Source organism: Megalops cyprinoides, chromosome 5 (genome assembly GCF_013368585.1).
Source record: "Megalops cyprinoides isolate fMegCyp1 chromosome 5, fMegCyp1.pri, whole genome shotgun sequence".
NCBI classification, from domain to species: Eukaryota; Metazoa; Chordata; class Actinopteri; order Elopiformes; family Megalopidae; genus Megalops; species Megalops cyprinoides.
In genome coordinates this window covers 8,930,850-8,953,149 of record NC_050587.1, presented here as the reverse complement: position 1 = coordinate 8,953,149, position 22,300 = coordinate 8,930,850, and the positions used below count along the sequence as shown (strand labels likewise).

At 39.3% G+C, this 22,300-nt stretch overlaps 2 protein-coding genes across 3 annotated transcripts in view; one reads left to right on the top strand and one right to left on the bottom strand.

Annotated features, from left to right (window-relative positions):
- The window catches only part of LOC118777963 (uncharacterized protein KIAA1958), a 38,712-nt gene extending 25,197 nt beyond the window's left edge, over positions 1-13,515 (top strand). Inside the window, exon 3 of the mRNA XM_036529241.1 lies at positions 12,389-13,515. Within this exon, the coding sequence (XP_036385134.1) occupies positions 12,389-13,431 (1,043 nt within the window). The 3' untranslated portion in view covers positions 13,432-13,515. The remainder of the gene's footprint in view (positions 1-12,388) is intronic.
- A 1,737-nt stretch (positions 13,516-15,252) lies between these two features.
- On the bottom strand, positions 15,253-19,255 carry LOC118778363 (ints3 and nabp interacting protein). 2 transcript variants are annotated; one of them, XM_036529870.1, is made up of 6 exons: positions 19,217-19,237; positions 18,883-18,959; positions 18,471-18,515; positions 16,971-17,067; positions 16,216-16,306; positions 15,253-15,554 (listed from the first exon to the last, which is right to left on the bottom strand). In XM_036529870.1, the coding sequence occupies exons 3-6, from the start codon at positions 18,493-18,495 to the stop codon at positions 15,459-15,461; spliced, it is 309 nt and encodes a 102-aa protein (XP_036385763.1). In that variant the 5' UTR covers positions 18,496-18,515; positions 18,883-18,959; positions 19,217-19,237; the 3' UTR covers positions 15,253-15,458. The 2 variants fall into 2 exon arrangements, with proteins under 2 accessions (XP_036385763.1, XP_036385764.1); XM_036529871.1 differs by lacking the exon at positions 18,883-18,959 and having other exon boundaries at positions 19,217-19,255.
- Between the last annotated feature and the right edge of the window lie 3,045 nt (positions 19,256-22,300).

The window sequence follows — 22,300 nt, the reverse complement described above, 5'->3', positions numbered from 1 at the left end:
TAATAACCAAATCAATAAAATATCTGAAATTGGGGAGAATCTGAAAATGCTAACTATGTTTTTCTTTGACTTATGTAGATCCAGTGCAATTGCAAATTCTCCAGACACTCATAACTAAGATCAGCTGCTATCACCAGAGGACTCAGCAGCACAACCCGAGTCCTCACAGGATGGGACAGCAGGAACTGTATCCAGGCAGTGGGATCTTCCTGTCCTCAGTCAAACTCTCTGCTATTCACCAGGATTCCAGGAAAGACTGCATGAGGCTTTTCCATTTGCTTTTTGAGCACTTCTTCAGCGACGAAGATCTTAATGGCGCTGTGGCGTTTGGGAAACATGGCAAAGTTCCTGACGGAAAGAAAATTTTAGATCGCAAAACTGTTGATGGGATAATATGTAAGTATAAAGTGTTTGTGTTGAAGTGTTGAAGTAGTGTGACAAGTAATTGTAGTAAGTTGTCATATTAATTTACATTAATTTAAATTAATTATTTTTATGTTATCTTAAACAAATATACAGCATGTCCAAGCCCACGTCATTATTAACTGAATCAAATGAAATTAATGTAGTTTTTTAAAACAAAACTATTGCAGTACTTGCATTATTATGTTGGATGTGAGTATTTGTTGCTAATATAAAATAATGAATTTCAGCTTATGTCCTTCGCTGTTCAACATTGGATGGATGGACATCGGTGGAGTCCTCAAAGCTGAAAAAAGCCTGCATAAACAAATGCCGACAAAGAATGAGTCAGAAAAGAAAGTACTTGTAAAAACCTGAAGTTGGTACCTAAAAGAAAGTGTCAGTTGATGGCGTTTTAGCAATTTAAAAAGTAGGTTGTTGAGTGCTGAATGATAAAACAGATTTCAGACTGAAATAGCTGTCAGTGTGATTAGAGGTCAACCAACTGGTGGATATCGGTCAACATACTTCAGTTTTTTAAACTTTTGAATGAGAAAGTTTACTCTTGATGGTCTTGACACTGCACTTCATACAAGCAATATTATTAATAGGCAAATGGAAGACCCTAACTTCCAGAGCTCCTCCAGAGGTGTGGTTAGACAACACTCCATGGTTACATGGTCAGGGATTCTTGCAGCAGGAAGAAGCACAAAAGTGACTCTAGCCCATAAAAACTAAAAATCTGTCATATCAGCGTCCTCCAGCTGATGTGATAAAAAATGCAGATGCTCACCTGATGGGTTGGCCTCTAATTGTGATACATCCCCAGAACATTGTGTTATGTACAGTGTTGCCAACTTAGTACATTTACTGCTATAGTGTAATGTAGTGTCATTTCAGGCTCAGTCAGCACCTTTTTTTCTGAAAGCAGCAAGTGAAATATCTAGCAGTTTTCAAGATCAATATGGGCAATTCTGATTTAGTTCAAAAGACAGATATTTTTTTCCCCATAATACATCTGCGCCATTCATTGTGGTTTGTGTTGTTTGAAAAACCAAGTGTCATTGACATATGTTTCACTAGCAGGCTGAAGAATTTCACACTTTGTAGTTGTCTTCAGTAACAGTGAGCATTGTTGTAAAGCTTGTTGTAAAATTTAACTGTAAAATTTCTTTTCATTCATACAAATAAAAAACTTTTCTGCCTTTCATTGTTTTCCACTTATTTTTATGTTTCCGCAATGTATATGGATGTTCACAGCTTCACATTATAGGAGTATTGATTCACAGCTTTAATTTCTCTGTGTCCATATAATTTGGGAGGTCATTTTTTCCTTGAGGAACAATAGTAGCATTAAGCAGTAAGATTTCCCTTAGATGGCATCAGTAGTGCAGAGAATAGAAATGACAGTGACAAGGCTAGCTGAATGTACACTTGTGAAGTAGCGTAGAAGGTTGTGGCTGAAATGTTCAAAGTGTATACTGCATAATATCAAAGGTGAAATCATAGGCATAGGTTATAACTCGCTTGTCAAACAAATGCAGCCAATTGTAAAGAATGTGAGATGCCCTAGCCAACAATGATTGGAAGACCACAGTGGTGGAACAATTTGGCTTCATTCTGTGGGGGGAAGGGGTGGGTAGGTTGGCCAGGGTTTCCTTGTCTCACTCATTCAGGCACCTTTGAGTTGCTCAAATGTTGTTTTTCATCCTCCAGCTGACACCCTCTTTACTGTGGTGCACTGTGTGACCTATACCATGAAAAATGTCTGTAGCAAGTCATAGCATGCAAGTATATTGCAGGATTGCATTGCATTCTGACAAAATTGTGGCATAAATTTGGAAAAAAACATAAAAGCCAGATTTTTCAGTGGTTTGTCTCCTACCTTATTCACTGATTTAGCTAATTAGTCAGCTGTCACTTTCAGGTGTATTGAGAAGCATGACATCTCAAAGCATGTCACACAATGTCAAAGTTAACAAAGGTCTCTATAACTTCATTTTTACATTTGACAAATTGGTAGGTCAGTAACTGACATCAATGACTTTGTATCAATACTAGTATTGCATGTGACAAATGGACAGCTCAGGGGTTTACAGGAGTATGCAGTGTAGAAACTTTCATACTTGACGTTAGTAAATGCATTGCTCCATAGTAAGAACTAAGAATGTATGCGCTCTTGTGGGCCCCACCATGCCTGAAATTAGCCACATGCTAATTACTGTTGTTTTCACACCTTGTCTGTTGTCAGCCAACCATTCCATGTTCAGTTTGCTAGTGTGTACAGGGTATCGTAGGTGGATTCGAGACCACAGCAGATTAATACTTTAATAACAACGTGGCAGGGTGGTACCAGCTGTATGTAAGTTTGTTCCAATGTAAGTCTCATTAAACCTCTAACAACAATTAGTTAGTGGATCAGGACAGTCCCTTTATGATCTGTTATGATCTATTAATTATACCAGAGGAAATACGGATCTCTGATGAAAGATAAGAGAGTGAATGAGAAAGCAGTGAAGGAAAAAAGGTCTGAAATGGCAACAGGCTATTTTTTTTTTTTGTTTTGTTTTCATTCAATAAACTGATGAGGTGGAGGTGAAGATGCTTTATCCATTTTATCCTTGGTATGTTGTGGTATTAAGATGGACTTTTATCATCAGACACAAAATTTTTAATAGTTACAACTTAATGGAATTTGGTGAATTTTCTACGTGTTGGATTTTATGACAGATTTAAACATATATTGGCATGCAGCAAGTGTTTAATGCATTATAGCAAAGGAGCAAAAACAGAATTTACATGGGTAATTTACAGGGTCATATGAACACTTATTGAGGGGATATATACAAATATAAGAAACCAAACTGATATGAGTGTGTCCAATCTGGTGTCTGTTTAAGGAACAAAGAATTGATTACCATTAATTACATAAACAGAAGTGGTGTGCAAATCCTTTATAGTCATATTTATCAAATGCATTATTCTGACTTAGGTGGTATCATTTTGGTAGAGTTCAGAGGACATTCAGTTACTGAATTTTGAAAACTGATTCAGTTAATATATTAAGCTAATATACTGAAATCGGACAGTTATCCTAACTGCAATATCAGTGGTTATTTTTGTACCGTACCCACATCTATGAAGTCGGCATTTAATTGAAACTTTGACACACTCATTAATGAAAAACAACATAAAAAAATGATGGCTTGATAAGGATGCTGGTATTCACCATAGCATTTTGCTAATTTTTGCTTAGCAGGTAGGTTCCTTTTAAATATCAAATATTAAGGCTTGAATTAATGTAACGTGAAGTGTGTTGGCCACGCACCCATACCTGTAAAACACAGACATTTTCAATGAGATACTTTTATCTGGGTTTTGCAGAATCATCTTTGTACGATAATCCAGTTTTCCTCAACCCCGCAAATTTTTTCTTGGAAGCATTCATAAACATTCACAATATTTTTATGACAATGGTCATAACATCATCAACAGTTGATGGTTGTAATGTGACAGTATGTCAAGTCTCAATTGCTACAGTATGTTGCTTAGAAACTACGAAGTCACTTGTAACTGTGTCCTCTGGTAAAATGGCTTTGAATGTTTGTGAATGTGGTCATGGTGCAAGTATGAAAGAATCATGCATTCACTTGTACTAGCTACTCATGATATAGATTATGTCACTAATGGTAGTGCGTGGCATATCACACTTGTTTTAGCTGTGAAAAGTGCTTGCAAATGTCAATGAATGCTTTGAAAATGAGCATAAAAATGTGTATAATGTTGTCTGCTATTTATATCATTACATCTGTCTTTGAATGTACTGATTGTGTTTACCTGATTATGTACAGTTAAAGTTATGTAGGGGCTGTCCTTAGTGTAATTTTGCATTTGTAGAATATAGTTGTTCATGTTATTATATTACACTTACATTGTAATTATTGTTTCTGGCTTACAAAATTGCTTTCTGTATGGTTGAGAATTAGAGGTGTAATGTATAACTCATGTTGACCTCACCTGTAACATTGTTAAAATTATTTGCTTCCCTTTAGTAAACTATTGCTTCTTTTCTAAACAGTGCCACCAGCTCTATTTGAAATAGAGAGACTCAAAGCTCTGCTGCAGGCAGAAAGAAGCAGAAGTGATTTGATGGGAGAGACTATAAACAACCTTAAGCAGGATAAGGAACTACTCCAGCAGGAATTGACTAAAAAGGCAGAATTAATCTGTGACTTCCTCCAGGAACAACTGAGCAACCGTTCAGGTAAGTATACATAATAACCGTAAATGCATCTTCAGTTTATGATGATTATGTGCAGGACATCAGTTGTTTTATTATGGGACATTGTCATGTGTCATTCTGAACAAGGTAGCTTTACTTAAGACCACGTTCAGTGTGGAATATGTATAGATGAGCTTTTGTATGTCAGAATATATGTGTACATGGATGTAGTATGTAGTAAGTATGTTATGGAAAAAACTCTATGCTGAAAACATAGTCTTAATATATCAATGTACAAATAAAATGTTCTGTGCATTTCAATATCTACAGTGCACTCGGCTTCTGACAAATACTGATGAAAAATGCACATATACACTGATCAAAAACACTGGGAGAGAATCATTCCTATACTAACTCTGTTTAAGAATTCTGTGGTAATAGTCAAGCAATCCTCTTATAAGAATCCATTAAGGCTCATGTACAGAATGTAATATGGTACTCAGTGGTGCATAATGGCGCATAATCAATGAAAAGTGTTATTTGAATCTGAATAACTTATGCTAATTCCCAAAGCTTCTGGCATGTAAAATATTTAGAGGATAAAGTTTACATTACAGAAGTATGTGGATGCCAGTACATGTAGCAGGAATAAGAAATATGCTTTCTAAAGATGATAATGCTGCTTGAGTCTTACAGTAGTCTTAAGATCAATGAAAGACATGCACCTGAGAGGTTGTGCACTTCACAACCTACGTTGCTCAAGATTCTGTGAAGGGCTAAGGAGGCATCACGTCCTGAGAACGATTGTGAACACATAAGGCACCATATCATCAACTGTAATTTTACATTTTACAACTGACATTTAAAAAAATTAACACTGAGCAGCTCAGTTGTCGAGGCTCTTGTTTTGAGTGCAGGCTGAGCTTTACCAGCTTTGTCAATGACCAGGAGCCCATAGCAGAGGAACAAATTGGCTTCAGTCTTCCAGAGATGGGTTGGGGGTGGGTTGGTTGGCCAGGTGTCCTTATCTCACCGTCCTCAGAAGACACCTTATGATTTGTCAGGCACGTGCAGGTTCTTCTGGCAGCATAAGCGGAGTGGTGCTTCTCCTCCAGCTTCTGCTCTGTGGTGCGCTGTGACTTTGTCAAACTCAGGTAGGGACTCAGGCGCAGACAGGGAGGCAGGATGCACAAGGTTGTTTAATAAATCCAAATCGGTATCCAAGAACGAGGTCAAAAACAGGCAAAGTCAAAACCAGGGAAACACGGCGAACAATACCAAAAACAGATCCAAAAACGAGGTCAGAGAAACAGGCAAAAATCAGCAAGAACAGGCAGGCAGGCAAAACAGGACAAATGGCTTGTAGCCCAACAGATGAACTGAGACAAACTAGCAACGAGACACGAAACAAACGGGGAATATATAGGGCAGGGCTGATGAGGAGATGGGAAGCAGGTGCGCAGGCAGGCAGGTGGAGACAGTCAGGTAATCAGGTAGGCGGGGATAGGGCAGAGAGCAGGGCAGGGCTGGAACACAGGGAACAACAGTAAACAAGAGCACATGGACAAGGAAAACAAAAACAAACCGGGCTAAGAAGCCGCAGTCCTGACAGACTTTTAGTGCAAAAGAGTTGGCTATGTGGAAGTGTATTGGAGGATTGCATTCATGTCACTTCAAAACAGAGACACAACAGAGATTGTCACAGTAAGATGAGCCTGATGTTCAGTTGGTGATTCCAAACATTTTTGCATAAGCGGGGAAGAAAGCATTTCCAAAGGAAATGCATAGTAATCAATGTGATTCCATGTTTTCACGTTATGTTTGAATTTGATTAGGAACATGAACTGGGGTGCACTGTATTTTGTTGTCAGTGGTTTGAGTAATCACTGGATACTACCACAGAGTGGTAGACTGTAGGGGTGACAAAGAGCTAGATGGAAGAGCTGGATGAATTAAGGTCAGACTTAATGAGGACGACTATTAAGAGGGTAAAAAAAGTCATCTGACAGTGGTTGTCTGACACATGTCAATAGTCATTGTTATTCCTTATTCCTGTTATTATTGTGCATTAGTTCACTCTGTTACCTGGCTTTTGTGAAGTTCCTCTAGAAGATCTGGTGAAATTGTACAATGTTAACTGTACTTTACACATGCTGCCATACATATGTTGTTTTCATTTTTTACAGAAAAGAGAAGGGGTCAAACCTCTAGCCATCCAGAGCCAAGCAGTTCACGTCAGCATCTCCCCATATATTCCGATGAGGGTCCAGCGTTCGAGTCACCTGCTCTTTTTGACTCATTCGATGAGATGGAGGTGCATCCAAATGAACGCCATAAGACAATTAAAACCTCAAAGAGAAGCAGAGAAGGGGAAAATACACGTGTTCGCAGTAAGTGCTACACAAACAAAAACAGTACAATGTGATGCAAAATAAGGAAAATGTAACTGGTCAGTGGCACACGTTACATATAAATCAAACCACTTCTCTGTTAATGTATTAATAAAGCATTAATAACAGATTCCAGTGAGATAGGACTCCACTTGAATTTCACTGTGTTTTTGATCAATATTTTGGAACCACCTTCAGTTTGAAGGAGTGGACGGGTTCTTACCAAAAAATCATAATGTTGCATGTCAAAAAAGCTCCTAAAAATGCTTGTGGCTTAAAAATGTAAGCTGTCAAAACATCAAAAACAAGGAATCCATATGCAGTGGACACACACAGACAGGAAAAAATGAAAAATGGATGAATTTTTTTCCCCAACCAGTTTGGTTTCACTGATCATTGCCTGTTATTATTGCCTGTTTGTTTATATGTTTGGGGAACCTATGAGGAGGAATCACAGACAGTCCACAGACAGTAATCACTATCCCCTCTGGTTTCTCAGCTGAACAGTCCCAAGCCAGCACCAGGGTGGTGTGTGACATTTGATTATTTGAAAGTTTTACTCACTTATTGATCATTGTCTACCACAGCAAGTGCCCGTATTTGTATATAGCCCAAATAGGGATATGCACACTCCTCATTTTGATTAGAACATCCTTTTGAAAGCTCTGCATTTTAATGCCATTATTATGCATTGTCCTAAATGAGGAAATATTACCCTCTGGTGTGTTTACCTATACCCAAGATACTGAAAAAGTGTATCAGAGTAAAATACACAATTCTCACCAGAGTCCACTTTCAGTAATTTGTGATAAGAAGAATCACAATATATTTTTTTCTGAAAAAGTGGATATATTTATTTGTCTTACATCATTATAGGGTTTATTTTGGAAAAATATAAAGACTTATGGTGAATGCAGTAGAGCTTTTAATGTTGTCTTTCTGGAAATGAAGATTGTTGTTAAATAAACATACGTAAAGTTACATGGACAAAGTAAATAAGAGAAACTTGCACCATCATTGCGTTAATGTCTTACGATATTGGTTTGCATCGAGATTGATGCCTTTCTTTCCTTTCTGCAGTGAAAAACGTGGTGGGCGTCATCGCAAGGTACATGACAGCCCTGCAGGAGTTTCGCCGAAGCGTTTCAATGAAAGTGGCTTTTGACAGGGTGGGAGTGGACCGCAATACAATCTCCCGGACTGCTGCCATTGCTGAGCTCAGCCTGGCAGCCCCGGAAGTATTCCACTCTCTGCCTCCGTGGGACGAGAAGGAGGAGACGCTGGCACACTACGCCGTCCGGTGCCGCCAGGCAATGGATGACAGCATTAAAGCCAAGATTAAAACAATGAAAGCGAAGGGGGAACTCTTGCCTATTGTCAGCAAATAAAACAGTTAATATTTTTGTGTGAGCTGTCCTTGAGATACTGTTTGCTCTTTCACAATGGATCGAGATGAATTTTTTTTCTTTTTTTTCCTCAATTTCCTGTTTTCCTGTTTCCCCTTAGTCTGTGTTACTAAGATGACCTGAAAGATGGAGCTATTTATGCTGTTCTCTACTTTTATTCTGTTTTGACATTAAAATCGTGGTGCGTTTTAATTATCCTGTTTTAACCTCAGTGTATTATTGTCAGAGATCGGTCTACTAAAGAGAAACACAATTCATTTGGTAGTTTATTTACTCCCAGGATTATTAACCTTGGAGCTAACTTAATGCTTGTTAAAGTCAGCGTGACCGTAAATGTCACATGAACGAAATGACGTAATTGTGACCTTAACGGCCGCTTATACGGAGGGTCGTGCTGCCTGTCGTGGATTTCGTACAGCATTTCATGATTGATTGATGATGAATGGCACATACGGCCGCATACTGCCCCGCGAAAACATGCAGTAAGCATGTAGGGTCTCCAGGTAGCGCAGGACGCTGCTACACTATATGGCCAAAAGTATGTGGACACCCCTCCTAATTATTGTGTCAGGTGTTTCAGCCACACCGATTGTTAATGGGTGCATAAAATCAAGCACATAGCCATGCAATCTCCATAGACAAACCTTGGAAGTAGAATGGGTAGTACTGGAGAGCTCAGTGGCTTTAAATGTGGCACTGTCATAAGATGCCACCTTTGCCACGAGTCAGTTTGCAAAATTTCTGCCCTGTTGGATCTGCCCCGGTCAACTGTAAGTGCTATTGTTGTCAAGTGGAAGTGTCTAGGAGCTTCAACGCTCAGCCATGAAGCGGTAGACCACGCAAACTTACAGAACGGGGCCACGGATTGCTGAAGTGCGTAGCACGTAAAACCCGCCTATCCTCTGTTGAATCACTCACTAGAGTTCCAAACTGTCTCTGGCTGCAACATCAGCACAAGAACTGTGCGTCGGGAGCTTCATGAAATGGGATTCCATGGCCAAGCAGCTGCACACAAGCCCAACATCACTATGTGCAATGCCAAGTGACGGCTGGAGTGCTGCAAAGCACACCGCCACTGGACTCTGGAGCAGTGGAAATGCATTCTAGGGAGTACGCTTCACTATCGGGCAGTCTGATGGACGAATCTGGGTTTGGCCAGGAGAGCGCTACCTACCAGCATGGATAATGGTCTGGGGCTCCTTAGTTCCAGTGAAGTGTAGCATTAATGCTACAGCATACAAAGACATTTTAGACAGTTGTATGCTTTCCACTTTGTGGCAACAGTTTGGGGAAGGCCCTTTCCTGTTCCAGCATGACTGTGCCCCTGATGACAAAGCAACATCCATAAAGACATGGTTTGATGGGTTTGGAGTGGAGGAACTCCAGTGGACAGAGCCCCGACGTCAACCCCATTGAACACCTTTGGGATGAATTAGAACGCTGATTGCGAGCCAGGCCTTGTCGTCCAACATTGGTGCCTATCCTCACAAATGCTCTTCTGGCTGAATGGGCACAAATTCCCACAGACACACTCTAAAATCTTGTGGAAAGTCCTCCCAGAAGAGTGGAGGCTGTTATAGCTACAAGGGGGGGGGGGGGGGGGGCAACTCCATATTAATGCCCATGGTTTTGGAATGGGATGTCCAATAAGCTCATATAGGTGTGATGGTCAGGTGTCCACATACTTTTGGCCATATAGTGTATGTCTCGTTCGCGTGCAAATTTGAAGCATAAATCAGCCTTAAGTTATTTATCATCTACAACTTTTTACAATTGGATCGGACTGTATTGGATGGAATTGGATTATAGTTGTCGATGAAGGTCCTTTTCTCAGGAGGAAAATACAGGATATTTCTACTGTTGTTTTTAAAGATGTTTTTTTTCACAACACACACACTGTGGGTACCTCATTCACCTTGTAATTTTCCTTGTCACAACAAAATACTGTTAGACAGCATGTATGTATAAGTAATGTGTAAAATATGATTCTGCCACAGATTAGTTCAAGCATGTACTATCTCAGTTGTTTTCAGTGGTCTTGACTGTTTATGTAATGTAATGCCCAATAAAAATGTAAAAGTGAAAGCTGTACTTTTGTCATGAAAGATTTTTTTTCTTTTGTTTAAAAAATGAAATGAGGGTGACACTGTTTCGGGTAGACTTGTGAACAAGGTTTCATGTTGGTATTGTGTGTCTATTTAGATGTCAGAAGCAGTGGTGGCGGGTGAGCTGGAAACAGGGGAAGCCCGCACACTACCTTTAAATCTATCATTACTTTCAACCTGTTCCCCTTTATCCTCCTTGATTAACAATAAAACAAATAATTCACAGAATAATCAACATCAATCGCGTAATTAGAATAAATGATTATGCTCGTGAAACACCGCAGATTGTCTGAAATTTGTGTGCTATTGCGAAAGCTACAGCATGAGATTGTTTAATTAACAAGGATAGCAATTTGAATAATTAAGTGGCAAGTAATCCCAAAGCTTTCTCTTAAATGTTTCACATTATAGCTTTCTTGTGTTACAAAATACAAATTACAAAACGGACCTAAATTTTGTTAAATCGATTTAAATTACTGAGAATAAACATTTAGGGCAGGTTGGGTGCAATGAACAACAACGTTTAGAACAGAGACCTCACAAAAGCTGTGATGTGTCATGAGCATTTAACGTAATTTAAATTGATAAATGCCATCCTTGTTAATTAAACAATCTCACGCTGTAGCTTTCGCAAACACAAACCGCAGACAATCTGCGCTGTTTCGCGAGCGTAATCATTCTAATTACGCGATTGGTGTCAATTATTCTGTGAATTATTTGTTTTATTGTTAATCAATGAGGATAAAGGGGAACAGGTTGAAAGTAATGATGGATTTAAAGGTAGTGTTTGGGCTTCCCCTGTTTCTAGCTCACCCGCTGCCACTGGTGTTAAAATAGCATACAACTAAGCAGACAGAAATATGACAGGCATTTTTTTCAAAGTTAGGTAAAACATCTGGACAAACCAAGCATTCATCAGTCATTCTGGAAATTTACATTACTTCATGTGTGCTTGGTATGCCCAACCAAACACTTCACCTGGGTACTGTTGTCATTGTCGTTGTCTCGTTATTCTTCGAGAGATATATGTTAAATGACATGCACTGTAGATGCAATTAAGATTATATTTCCAAAATAAAAAATGGGAAACATATGAGGGCTAATATAATCAGTATTCGCTACAATAATCTGTGCCAATCCATATTTTGTAATTATTTTCACCACGGAAATGTGTTTGTTAAAACTATTTACATCAACAGCAAAAATGTAATTTTATACTGCAATACACAATTTCATAGGGTCTTCACATTTTATGCTGGGAAATGACAATCAGAGTCCAAAACTGGTCTAAGGCTATTTGAGTATGAGACTGATATGGAGGCACTACTGAGTATAATATACCAATAATAGACTAACACCAAAAGCCCAAGAGCTTCCAGGAGGTTGACATTTAAGATTACTTAAAGCTTATTTTTGCCTTATTTTTGATTTTAGAATCACATTAGTAGTACATCAGGTTAAGTAGTGTTGTTGTGCACCCTAACAAATTATGGATGTCGTTAAACAAAATATTGTAGATTTTTTAGAAATCTAGAATCTTCCATAGAATGATTTTACTGATGCTTGGTACCAGCAGAAGGTAATTGTAATTTTTTAAATACTTTGCCTTGTGCAAGGTATTTCATACTTACAGCCATATACCCTGCGTGTCATAGTGCTTAAGTTTTTCAAAAAGTACTACTTTGTTTTCAAATAAGAAAAAAAATGACTGACTACAGATAATACTTTCAGATAAAACACACAAACATAGCCATTCACTGTACCTGTATCTTCAACTCAATTTTTTCTATTTTTCTTCAGTGGCTGATTATGCAATAGGTAACTGACGATTGTCCTTTAACAGTTTATCACTTTTCTCAACAGAAATGGAAGAGAGGCAAGCCGAGGCCAACCGCGAGCAGAACGAGAAGACCATCCGCAGCACCCAGACGGCCCTCCGCAACTTCCGCGACTTCCTCATCTCCAAGTACCCCTCGGAGACCCGGGAGATCTACTGCATCCCCTGCGGCGAGCTGGATGCCTACCTCGCCTCCTTCTTCGTGGATGCCCGGCAGAAGGACGGCTCCGAGTACGAGCCCAACAGCCTGGCCAACTACCAGTGCGGGCTGGAGCGATACCTGAAGGAGCACCGCTACAGCTACAGCATCACCCGGGACAAGGAGTTCCGGCGCTCCCAGGAGGCCCTCAAGCAGAAGCAGCTGGAGCTCAGGTTTAAGGGCAAGGGCAACAAGCCCCATAAGTCGATGAAGCTGACGTTTGCTGATGAGTTGATCTTGAGGAAGAGGGGCCTGCTCAGCCGCTTCAACCCTGAGGGGCTCCTCAATCTGGTGTGGCTCAACAACACCAAGGCCTTCGGACACTGCACGGGCTTCCACGGCTCCACCCTCAAGTGGGGAGACGTCCGTCTGCTCTCCACGGAGACAGGACTGGAGTGCCTGGAGTGGAGCTACCAGGAGTACACCGATGGCAACACCAAGACCAAGCGCCCCGGGACCGAGTGCCGCATCTACGCCACTCCCCACGCCCCCCAGACCTGCCCCGTGCAGGACTACAAAGAGTATGCCCAGCGGAGACCCCAGGCGATGCTCTACGAAGACGCCCCTTTCTACCTGTCCATCAAGCCCGTCGTTAATCTGGCCGCCCTGCACTGGTACAACTGTCAGGCCCTGGGGAAGAACAAGCTGGCCAAAATGGTGAAGACCATGTGCGAGAAGGGCAACATCCCGGGCAGGAAGACCAACTTCAGCGTCTATCAGAGCTGCAGCACCCTGTCCGAGGCCCAGAGCAACCAGCTGGTGCTGATCTGCAACAACCTTAGCCAGCAGGCCTCACAGTCCATGAATTCCCACTCAGGAGGTACCAATTTCGTCATTGCTGGGTCCTTTGACTCCTCTGACAACATGTGAGTCCAGCCGCTGTTGTGGCACGAAGGTAAAGATCCTGCCCCAGCCAGGAAAGAGATGTGGTTTCAGGAGTACACACTCTACCCTGGCTTCATAGATCCAGGATTGTGTATTCTGTAAAAGTAAATTCCCAGCTTTCAAAAGAGCATTTACACGTGAGCTTCTTTTCACTTTGGAATCCTTTTTTTGGGAGGTATTTGAGTGACAAAAAAGCTGAATTTTTCTTAGAATTTTAGTTTTAAAACTGTCCACCTAAGGAGATAGTTAAAAAGCACTTTTGTAATAAGGGCATATATTCATTCCATAACTCCATAAATATATTGAGCATCAAAATCTATCACTATATGTGTATGTTTTAGAATAATAAAATACCTGGATTTTTGATTTAATATTTTGGTATTAGTTTGATTAACTAATCATTCATGATAAACAGGTGAGGCTGAGTGACTCTTGCATATGCACTCAGTAGTAAAGGAGTTCATTTGTCATAGGTGAGAGGAGATTTATCTTCTACAATTTCAAGCTTCATTAAACAACACAGAAAGGAACCAATGAGCCCTACTTATGCAGAACAATGCCAAGTACAAGTACAGATGATACCAGGCTTCGAGTAAATTTGATTGTTTTTTCCATTGTTTTTCCTCCCAACAAATGTCGGATGTCTGTCACTCAAAAATTTGTATTTTCTCACGCAACTGTCTCAAGCATGAAAATATGCAGTGCCCTCTGTATTTATTCCTACCTACTGATGAGATATGAACAAAAACATGACATAATGGGATAATTTTTTTTCAGCAGAAAATGTTATAATCATAATCACATTGTATAGAACAACCCTATTGTTCCAAAACAATGAATTTTATTCAATAAAACACAAGGATCACATTTTTTCTGTTATATTGCGTTTTTGTTTCTGTTTTATTGGGGTATGAATAACTGTGGAGGGCAGTGTTTGCAGAACCACTATGTTTTGTTTTACTTTATCATCATGCTGCCATTTTGGCATGCCATGACAGGTTAATACAGTGTTTACTCAGTATTTCACTAATAAAATACATCTCTAAGACAAGACAAGGTGAGTCTGATTCATGTGTGACAATGGCTGACTTCCAAATAATAATGCACACACTGTATCTTAGGGTTCAAGAAACTGGAATTGTAAATCTGAACCAGACATTGGAATATTGGGAAAGATACATTTCTCATCATTTTAATTAGAAAGCAGAAATTCCTAACTGGGTTTTCAAGCCTCTGAGGTCTGACTAATTATTATAATATGTATTTTCAGTGTTTTTTTGCATAAGGTTTCTCATTTAGTTTGGGAAACATAAAAGACCAAGGCTCATTCTCTGGATTGACTGAAAACTTGACACAAAATTCATCAAGTTAATAGACTCAGGGAAGAAAACTCCCTGCATATATCATCACATTACAACTCAACTTTACATGCACATTTAACACTCAGAAGAGAAAACTGGCATGTGTTCAAGGCTGTGTACCAATGTGTGGACCTGAGGGGTTGAAGGACCATCATCCCCATGAACCTACTCTGCTCTGGTGGATCACACTATTATCCTCAAGGCAATACTTGGGGGCCACATTTGCACAGTATTCTTTTAGCAGACAGCTCTGATGTGTTATCCCATGTCCCATACTAACTGAAAATTCTGTCATAATTCAGATCTTCCAAGGCTTTAGCTGGAACTCCTTCCACACTGTCACTTACATGCAGCATTCACACTGAAGCACTGAGTGCATTGCTTGAATAGAGACATTTTTGGCAATATAATAAGAAAACAAATACTTAATACAACAACAGCAATATAATTGTCCAAATTCTATTTAATTCAAATACAAAAACACAAAAAATACATAAAAACTAGCACTCTGTGTCCGTCCTTGGTCATACCAACAGTCGAGAGAATAATGTGGAAATACATTGTAGAATTCATTTTAGAATTTATTAAAAAGTATTAATTCATTGTAGAATTCATTAAGTATGAGTGTCCCTCCTCAGCATGGTCATGCTATTATTCTGGCTCCAGTCGTGGCAAAACGGGAAGTATGAGGTTTCCAAAAGAGGAATCCTGGGTGATGAAGAAGCCGGAGGAATGTGCGTGTGCATGCTGAAACAAACACAACGACTCTTCAGGAAATCTGGACATATTTGACACTTGGGCTTTAGACACATCTCATTCTAACTATAAACCTATTACATTTAAATGCTGTTGAGACACACGTGTCTATACCCAGATCCTTAGCCAACAGCCTGGGCCTCAGCTTTTTGCTACACTACTACATTCATATGTGATTTAAATATCAGATACAATTTAAAGAGTTTAAATGTAATTTACACCTCAAACAATGTACAGCAGTTGTAAAGAGCATGACATAAATTGAAAAAATGCCTTATAAATGTAATCTTGTGACTGTACTGGAAATAAAACTAGGGGTGCAGACTATGCGAAATATGTAACAAATATTTCAGATTTCTCCCCAGCTACTTACTGTTACATTTCTTTACTCATAAAATAAAATATAGTACTGACTGATGCTGACAGGTGTGGGAAAATGGTGGCCTCCATAGTTTGGCTCAGGTCCACTTCAACTCAGTCAGTTCTGGCAATGAACTGATATTCGGTTCATTAACTGAAGATTGCCCATCATGTTTTATGAATATATTTTTTTTTAATTAATGAAATGAATTTTAGTTAATTTCTTGAAGTGACTGAACTGAAACACAGTAGAACTGAGGCCATCCCTGGTGTCCTCCTCCCCAGGCCTCACCTGTAAAGCTGCTTTCTGCTGAGCAGCAATGTGCTGCTGTTCTGCATGGTCTCGAAAATCCTTATTCAGTGCTGGTCTTGAAAGGGGGATGCTATTGCAGACAGACAGAAAAAACACCTATCAGCCTCTTCTAATGGGGCAACTTGGAGCACTACAACAATCCTCTATTTATAAAATAAATTAACAGCCCCGAAAGTCCACTTGCAGCTGTCCGTAACTCATACTAATTAATTTTGTAAAAACACAGAGTCCAGAGTCCTTTTCATGCCCTAAACAGTTTTGAGGCCCCCTTTCAGAGATTATTACAGTCGAGGACACACAGTATGGCTCTGAACAGCAGCCACAACTGTACTGTAGTTTTGCTGCAAGAGGATTGTGAGAAGCATTGTTATGTGCAGTTAGTATTCAAAATGTGCATACTAAATTTCAATCATAATAGCACTGCAGAATCATCAAGGGCTTGTCAACTGCAGATTGCGTTTCTGAGTACTTGTTGATTATGATTAAAATGCCACCTTCAGTACTTCTTTACAAAGCGACTCAACAACTCATTCCTATCTCTATAAAAAGTTACATCAGTGTATTAGAATTCCTGCGCATGTCTAAGGAGTTTTGCACAAGTGTGTGTCATGTCTTGTTAATCAAGCTAAACAAACACGTAGATTTTTTAAATGTATTGCTCAAACACCTTAATTAAGTGCCTGCAAATTAGGAGTCATAACAGCAAGTGTGCACATCCATGCTGCTCAAGGTACCTTGCTCCTGGGTTGTTCATGGACTGGTTCTGTATCAAGCGCCTTTTTTCTTTATCCAACTCTGCAAGAATGGCAACCCGGTTTTTGTTCTGAAAACCTGTGAATGAATTAATAGCATTTCAGCGAAAAGAAGTGTATAATATTTGGTAGTATTATATTTGGGCAGAAAAACAGAAAACATAACAATGTTGCTGAATCATGTTTAACCTCTTACTATGTCAAGCCTTCAATTTTTCCAAAATATAATTTTGTCTCAGTTTTTATATTTGTATGTGGTACTTTTTTCTTGATTCACATTTTGCTCCTTTAAATAAAACATCATCAGTATGAACAGGTGTGCGCACTATGCAGCCAGCCCGTACAGTTAACTTTGTTTGGTTTCTTCGGCTTGAGGATTTTATGTCATGCTGACAAAAAACTTCCAGGAGTAATGTAGTAATATACTGGGAGCTCATACATCTGAAATCATTGCATTACTACAAGAATGTTGACTGTTTGCCATCTACTGAGTTCCTGAATGAAATCTGTTTCAAAAATAAACAGAACAGGTGAATCCCATAGGGAGTATTCCTAGCTTTAAAGGATAGCTCCGTTTGATTCTTACTTTCTTTTTTAAAAAATATTTTTCATTTTCACATTTTTTTAAAGCTTTTCCAGACACCTGCTCCAAATCCAAATTCCCAGGCCCAGTGCTATGGGGGTGCGTAGGGGAGCACTGCACCCCCAGACAGATCTCAGTGCAACCCCAGTTGTCTCCTTATATCCAATGTTTACCTAGTATTTATGACTTTTTAAGCCCCCCTACAATTGCACCCATCTGTATTCTTCCCTGGCACCGGGCCAATGTTAAATATCACATGCATGTAAAATAGAATTTTATATATATATATATATATATATATATATATATATATATATATATATATATATATATATATATATATATATATATACACACACACAGACACATTAATACCCATACAGAACAGAACAGAAAGAAAATATCCTGGACAGATGTTATTCTTTACAAAGCAGACTGCCCTGTGTGACGTACAGAGCAGTTTTACAAAAAATATTTCTCATTGGTGATCCTGCAATTATGTAAATTAAATAATTACATAATAATAAAAAATACTTTAAATGCATTCACAAAAATGTAAATTATATTGTATAATGTATATTTTAACATTTTACATTTGTTTAACAAGTTTTTCTAATCTGTGCACACATATATATACTGCACCTTTACCATTTCAGACATATGCACACACATCCACATCCCCTTATGAGAACTTGCTCTTGTACAAATGGAATTAGCTCTTTGGTTGGTGGCATTGCTTAGGTTAATGTGTAACATATTAGCATTACCTATACATTTATTTATAACCTACATTATGTAGCTAGAGGCTCTACACTGATCACCTCCTTCCACAGCATATTTTAATAAAAACTGACGGCCTACATCACTGCTATCCACACATACACATACAAATTTCTCACCTTGTCCAGGTGGATTTGAAGCCATTTCTTCGATCAAAAACCAATCTGTCAAATAAAAAAAAAAATCATAAATAATTATTTAAATAACTACTGTCAATTTTAGTGAGTATTATTTCTGGTGTGCACAGCACAGTGTGCTAGCCAGCCCAGCATGCTCTATAGTTCGTTGTTACAGACATACAGAAAATGATTCAGTAGCATTAACTGGAAAGCTACTGGCCCTTTACTGGAATTTCCAGTAACTTAATTTTTACATGGAATTTACATGGAACTTAAGACACACACAAGACAGAAAAACATTACGTTATTTAAACATGCAGCTGGCTGAGAGTTAAGCCACCCCAACAACTACAGTACACGCCAACGTTAGCTAGGTAGTTTACAAACCATCCATGTTAGTTTAACAGGTTACCTCTTTAGCTAAACAGCTACCAGGCTGGGGATCAAACTGAAACGTTCCCGTTTACCACTCCAGAATAAAAGCACTCCCTGGAAAAAAAGGACGAGTAATTCCACACTCGTTACCAACAGAATGAAAGGAAATAGCAGGGAAGCAAGCTAGCTAATTAGCCACCTAGCTACTGCCGTCTCTCAAGCGCACTTTCACTGCAAATTAAAAGTTAATTTGCGAGTAAACTGAGCCGACTCGCTCACTTTATTAGGTGTTATTTAGAGAGTTAGCCGTGACTAAAACAACAAACAGTTATATCCTTACATGCAGCTGAGGTAGTACACCCCCCACTAACCATCCACCGTTCAGCAGCCTGCCGACTGTTTTCTTCTTCTTCTCGTATGTTTTAATATTAGGGTCAAACGCTGCGAGGCGCTCTGCTGCCACCGACTGGCCTGGGGCTACGCTGCAGTAAACCTATAGCGTACATGAAACTCAAAACCAAAGCGGAAACATTCGGAATATTCTCGCGTGGTCCGAGAGGCGTCCGCAGAGAGTTGGAAAAAACCTTAAAGTCTGCCAGGCGGCAAAATAACTCCCTCCTTTCCCAAGCATAGCCCTGTCACTCTTTCAGGCACTCTACACCTACTACAGTGACCATCAGGGTGTGTTTGCCCACTACCCAGACCCCTGCTCTCATCCCACAATGCTCCAGCTTCAACCTTATCACCAAAAACTTTGCCTGTCTGTCCTCCAAAATCTTATCTTAATGTTATTTTGATAAAAGACAGTTTTGTCAGACTGGAGTGGCAAGCACAAAAGTTAAAAAGTACTTCCAGAATGCAACAAGGGTAATGCTCTGATATGCTGCAATGCACAATATTTGACCAATAAATTAAATATATATTTATGAAGAAAATGAAATATCCTTTTACAGAATATTTTGGTCAAAAGAGTGCAACCCATTAAATATATTAGCAGTGAGTGATGTACAAAAAACCTTTTACTTTGAGCAAGTGATTTTGGAAAAGCTTTTTCCAAAGAGAAAGAGAATTCCTTTCTATACATCCCAGTAAATTTATAGTTCCAGTACAAACGTCTAGGTGGAACTCTAGAGATTGTCGTCACCACATAAAATTAAGCGATGACAACAAAACAGCTGCATTCAAAAATAAATGCCTTTTAAATGATGGAAAGTATAGGCTTGATGAATGCATTGATAAACAGTAGACTTTCTATAAAGCTAGACAGATAGAATTCTGTGAGAAGAGTAGTGAAAATTTAATACATAAACCCTCTACATTAGTTTGGTGAAACCTTGATTTTCACCTCATTTTTGATACTCTAGTAGTTGGAAACACCAGGTGGACATAAAGATTTAGTCCAGAAATATGTCAGTCAGGAAAACAGCAAGATAGGGGGACTACTGGTCCAAGCTTCTGTTTGACAAAACAAAAGTATGGGCCAATTATCAGCACATTTGTATAGATTCAAGGAATGATGAAGACATGTCATGGGAGGCTGCAATATACCAGCCCTAAGGGAACAACCCAAAACACAACCTGAACAGACCAGCCCAAACAACCATCACAGATGAGAAAATGATGAAGGGTACTGATTATTTCTTCTGCAGTAATGGCCACAAGGAAAAAGGAAATTGGGTCACACTGTACAGCAGGTGGCCCAACAGACAAAACCTAGATAAACCCAAAAAGACAGCGCATATAATTTATTGTGAAAATCAATATTTTTAGAGGGAAGTTTGCAGCCACTGCAAGGACCTGCCACTGTTTTCCTGTTGCACTGGGCAGGTGTCAGAATCCCATGAGAGCCACCATTGGACAGATGGCATCCAACAGGTGCAGCTGTGAAAGATTATTCTGAGCTAGTCGAGTGCAACGATATAATCCAGTTCAATATGATCCACAATGCAATAATAAGCACCCAGCATTCGATGTGAAAATATTCCTTACAGACACATGAAAAGTGACTAACAGACAATCTCTTTTTACTCCAGAAATACCTTACATATCAACTTGTAGGCACCTGACAAATTACAGGCTGCTTGAGAGTGGTGACATAAGGGAACTCCGGCTGACCTGCCCACCATGGGGTCCTAGTCATTATCAGCACACGGCATGGCTGGTTCTGAGCTTTGTTAGTAGGATTGACTTTCAATCTGTTGTAGGAGATTTAAAGGAAGATCAAATCCACTGTTTCAAAGCATAGGTGTACATATTAGATCATAACTGCTTTCCAGGTCTAAGCCCTCAAGTCCTCATTAGGAAAGCCATTACATTCTGCAGTTATGAAGGCTCAGTGGCAAAAATCAGCCGCAGAGAATGAGAAACCGTATAGTCATTTTGAAGACTGTAGATGCAGCCTATCATCATTGCCTTCGTTGCAATGAAACTTGTCTGCATCTACATTATAATTACATTACAGTCATTTACCAGACGCTCTTATCCAATGTGACTTACAAAGTCCATGCAATAAAGTGGCATGAAATGTACAAACAGGACACTACTAACCATGTGATGAACAAGCATCAGTGCCAAATATAGCACTGAGATCACAAGTGCATGTCACATTTTTGCTGATTTGCCACAGGTCCTTCCCCTCACAATGGTGCAGGACTCATGTGGCAGAGAGTGTCCCAATCTGTGAAGAGAGCTTTCACTTGCCCTTTTCATCCACTGCAAAAATTAGAGATTGTTCACTGTTAATTATATACTTTGTCTGCAAGGTTAGTTACTATATTAATATTCCCTATCTTATCTTACTTGCTGTTGATTAATTTTAATGATATTTTGCTGCTACTGTCACAAGTTAAGTGAACCAATGTAATAAACATTTTATTTGGAATGCATTTGTAATGTTGATCTTTGCTGCTTTGTCTGTGAATTTTATCAGAATATTAGAGTTGGCATGCTTTTTGCTGATTTATATTCTGGTTCATCTTTTTATTTTATTTTTATTTGTTTTTTTTTTTGCTCAAATGTACAATAAAGAAGAATTATACAGTAATTTCCTTTATGGCAAAAAAATGTTTTTATTGCCAATTCATTAGACATTTGTGTCACCTAATTAAGGGGTGGTGGTCAAAACATTACATACCAGGCTTTCAAAGCAAATCAAGCACTGTCCCAGTATACCTGTAAGGATGAAAACTGAGCGGTTTTGGGCGAGGTTTATTGAATACAAAGATAATTTTGGGAAAAAAAACAGACATGATTTCCAGATGTCACCGCTTCTTAAATTTCCATGGTTTTGATGCTGTTGCACCAGCTTCTTTCCCAAATAGCACCCTTCCCCTCCACCCTTTAGTGTGCACTTACGTGACGTCGCGGGCACCCTCGGTCCCTGCAACGGGGACGCGCTCAGTGGCGCTTCCGTCGCTGTTTCCGACTTAAATATTGCACTTCCGGACCTGCGCAGT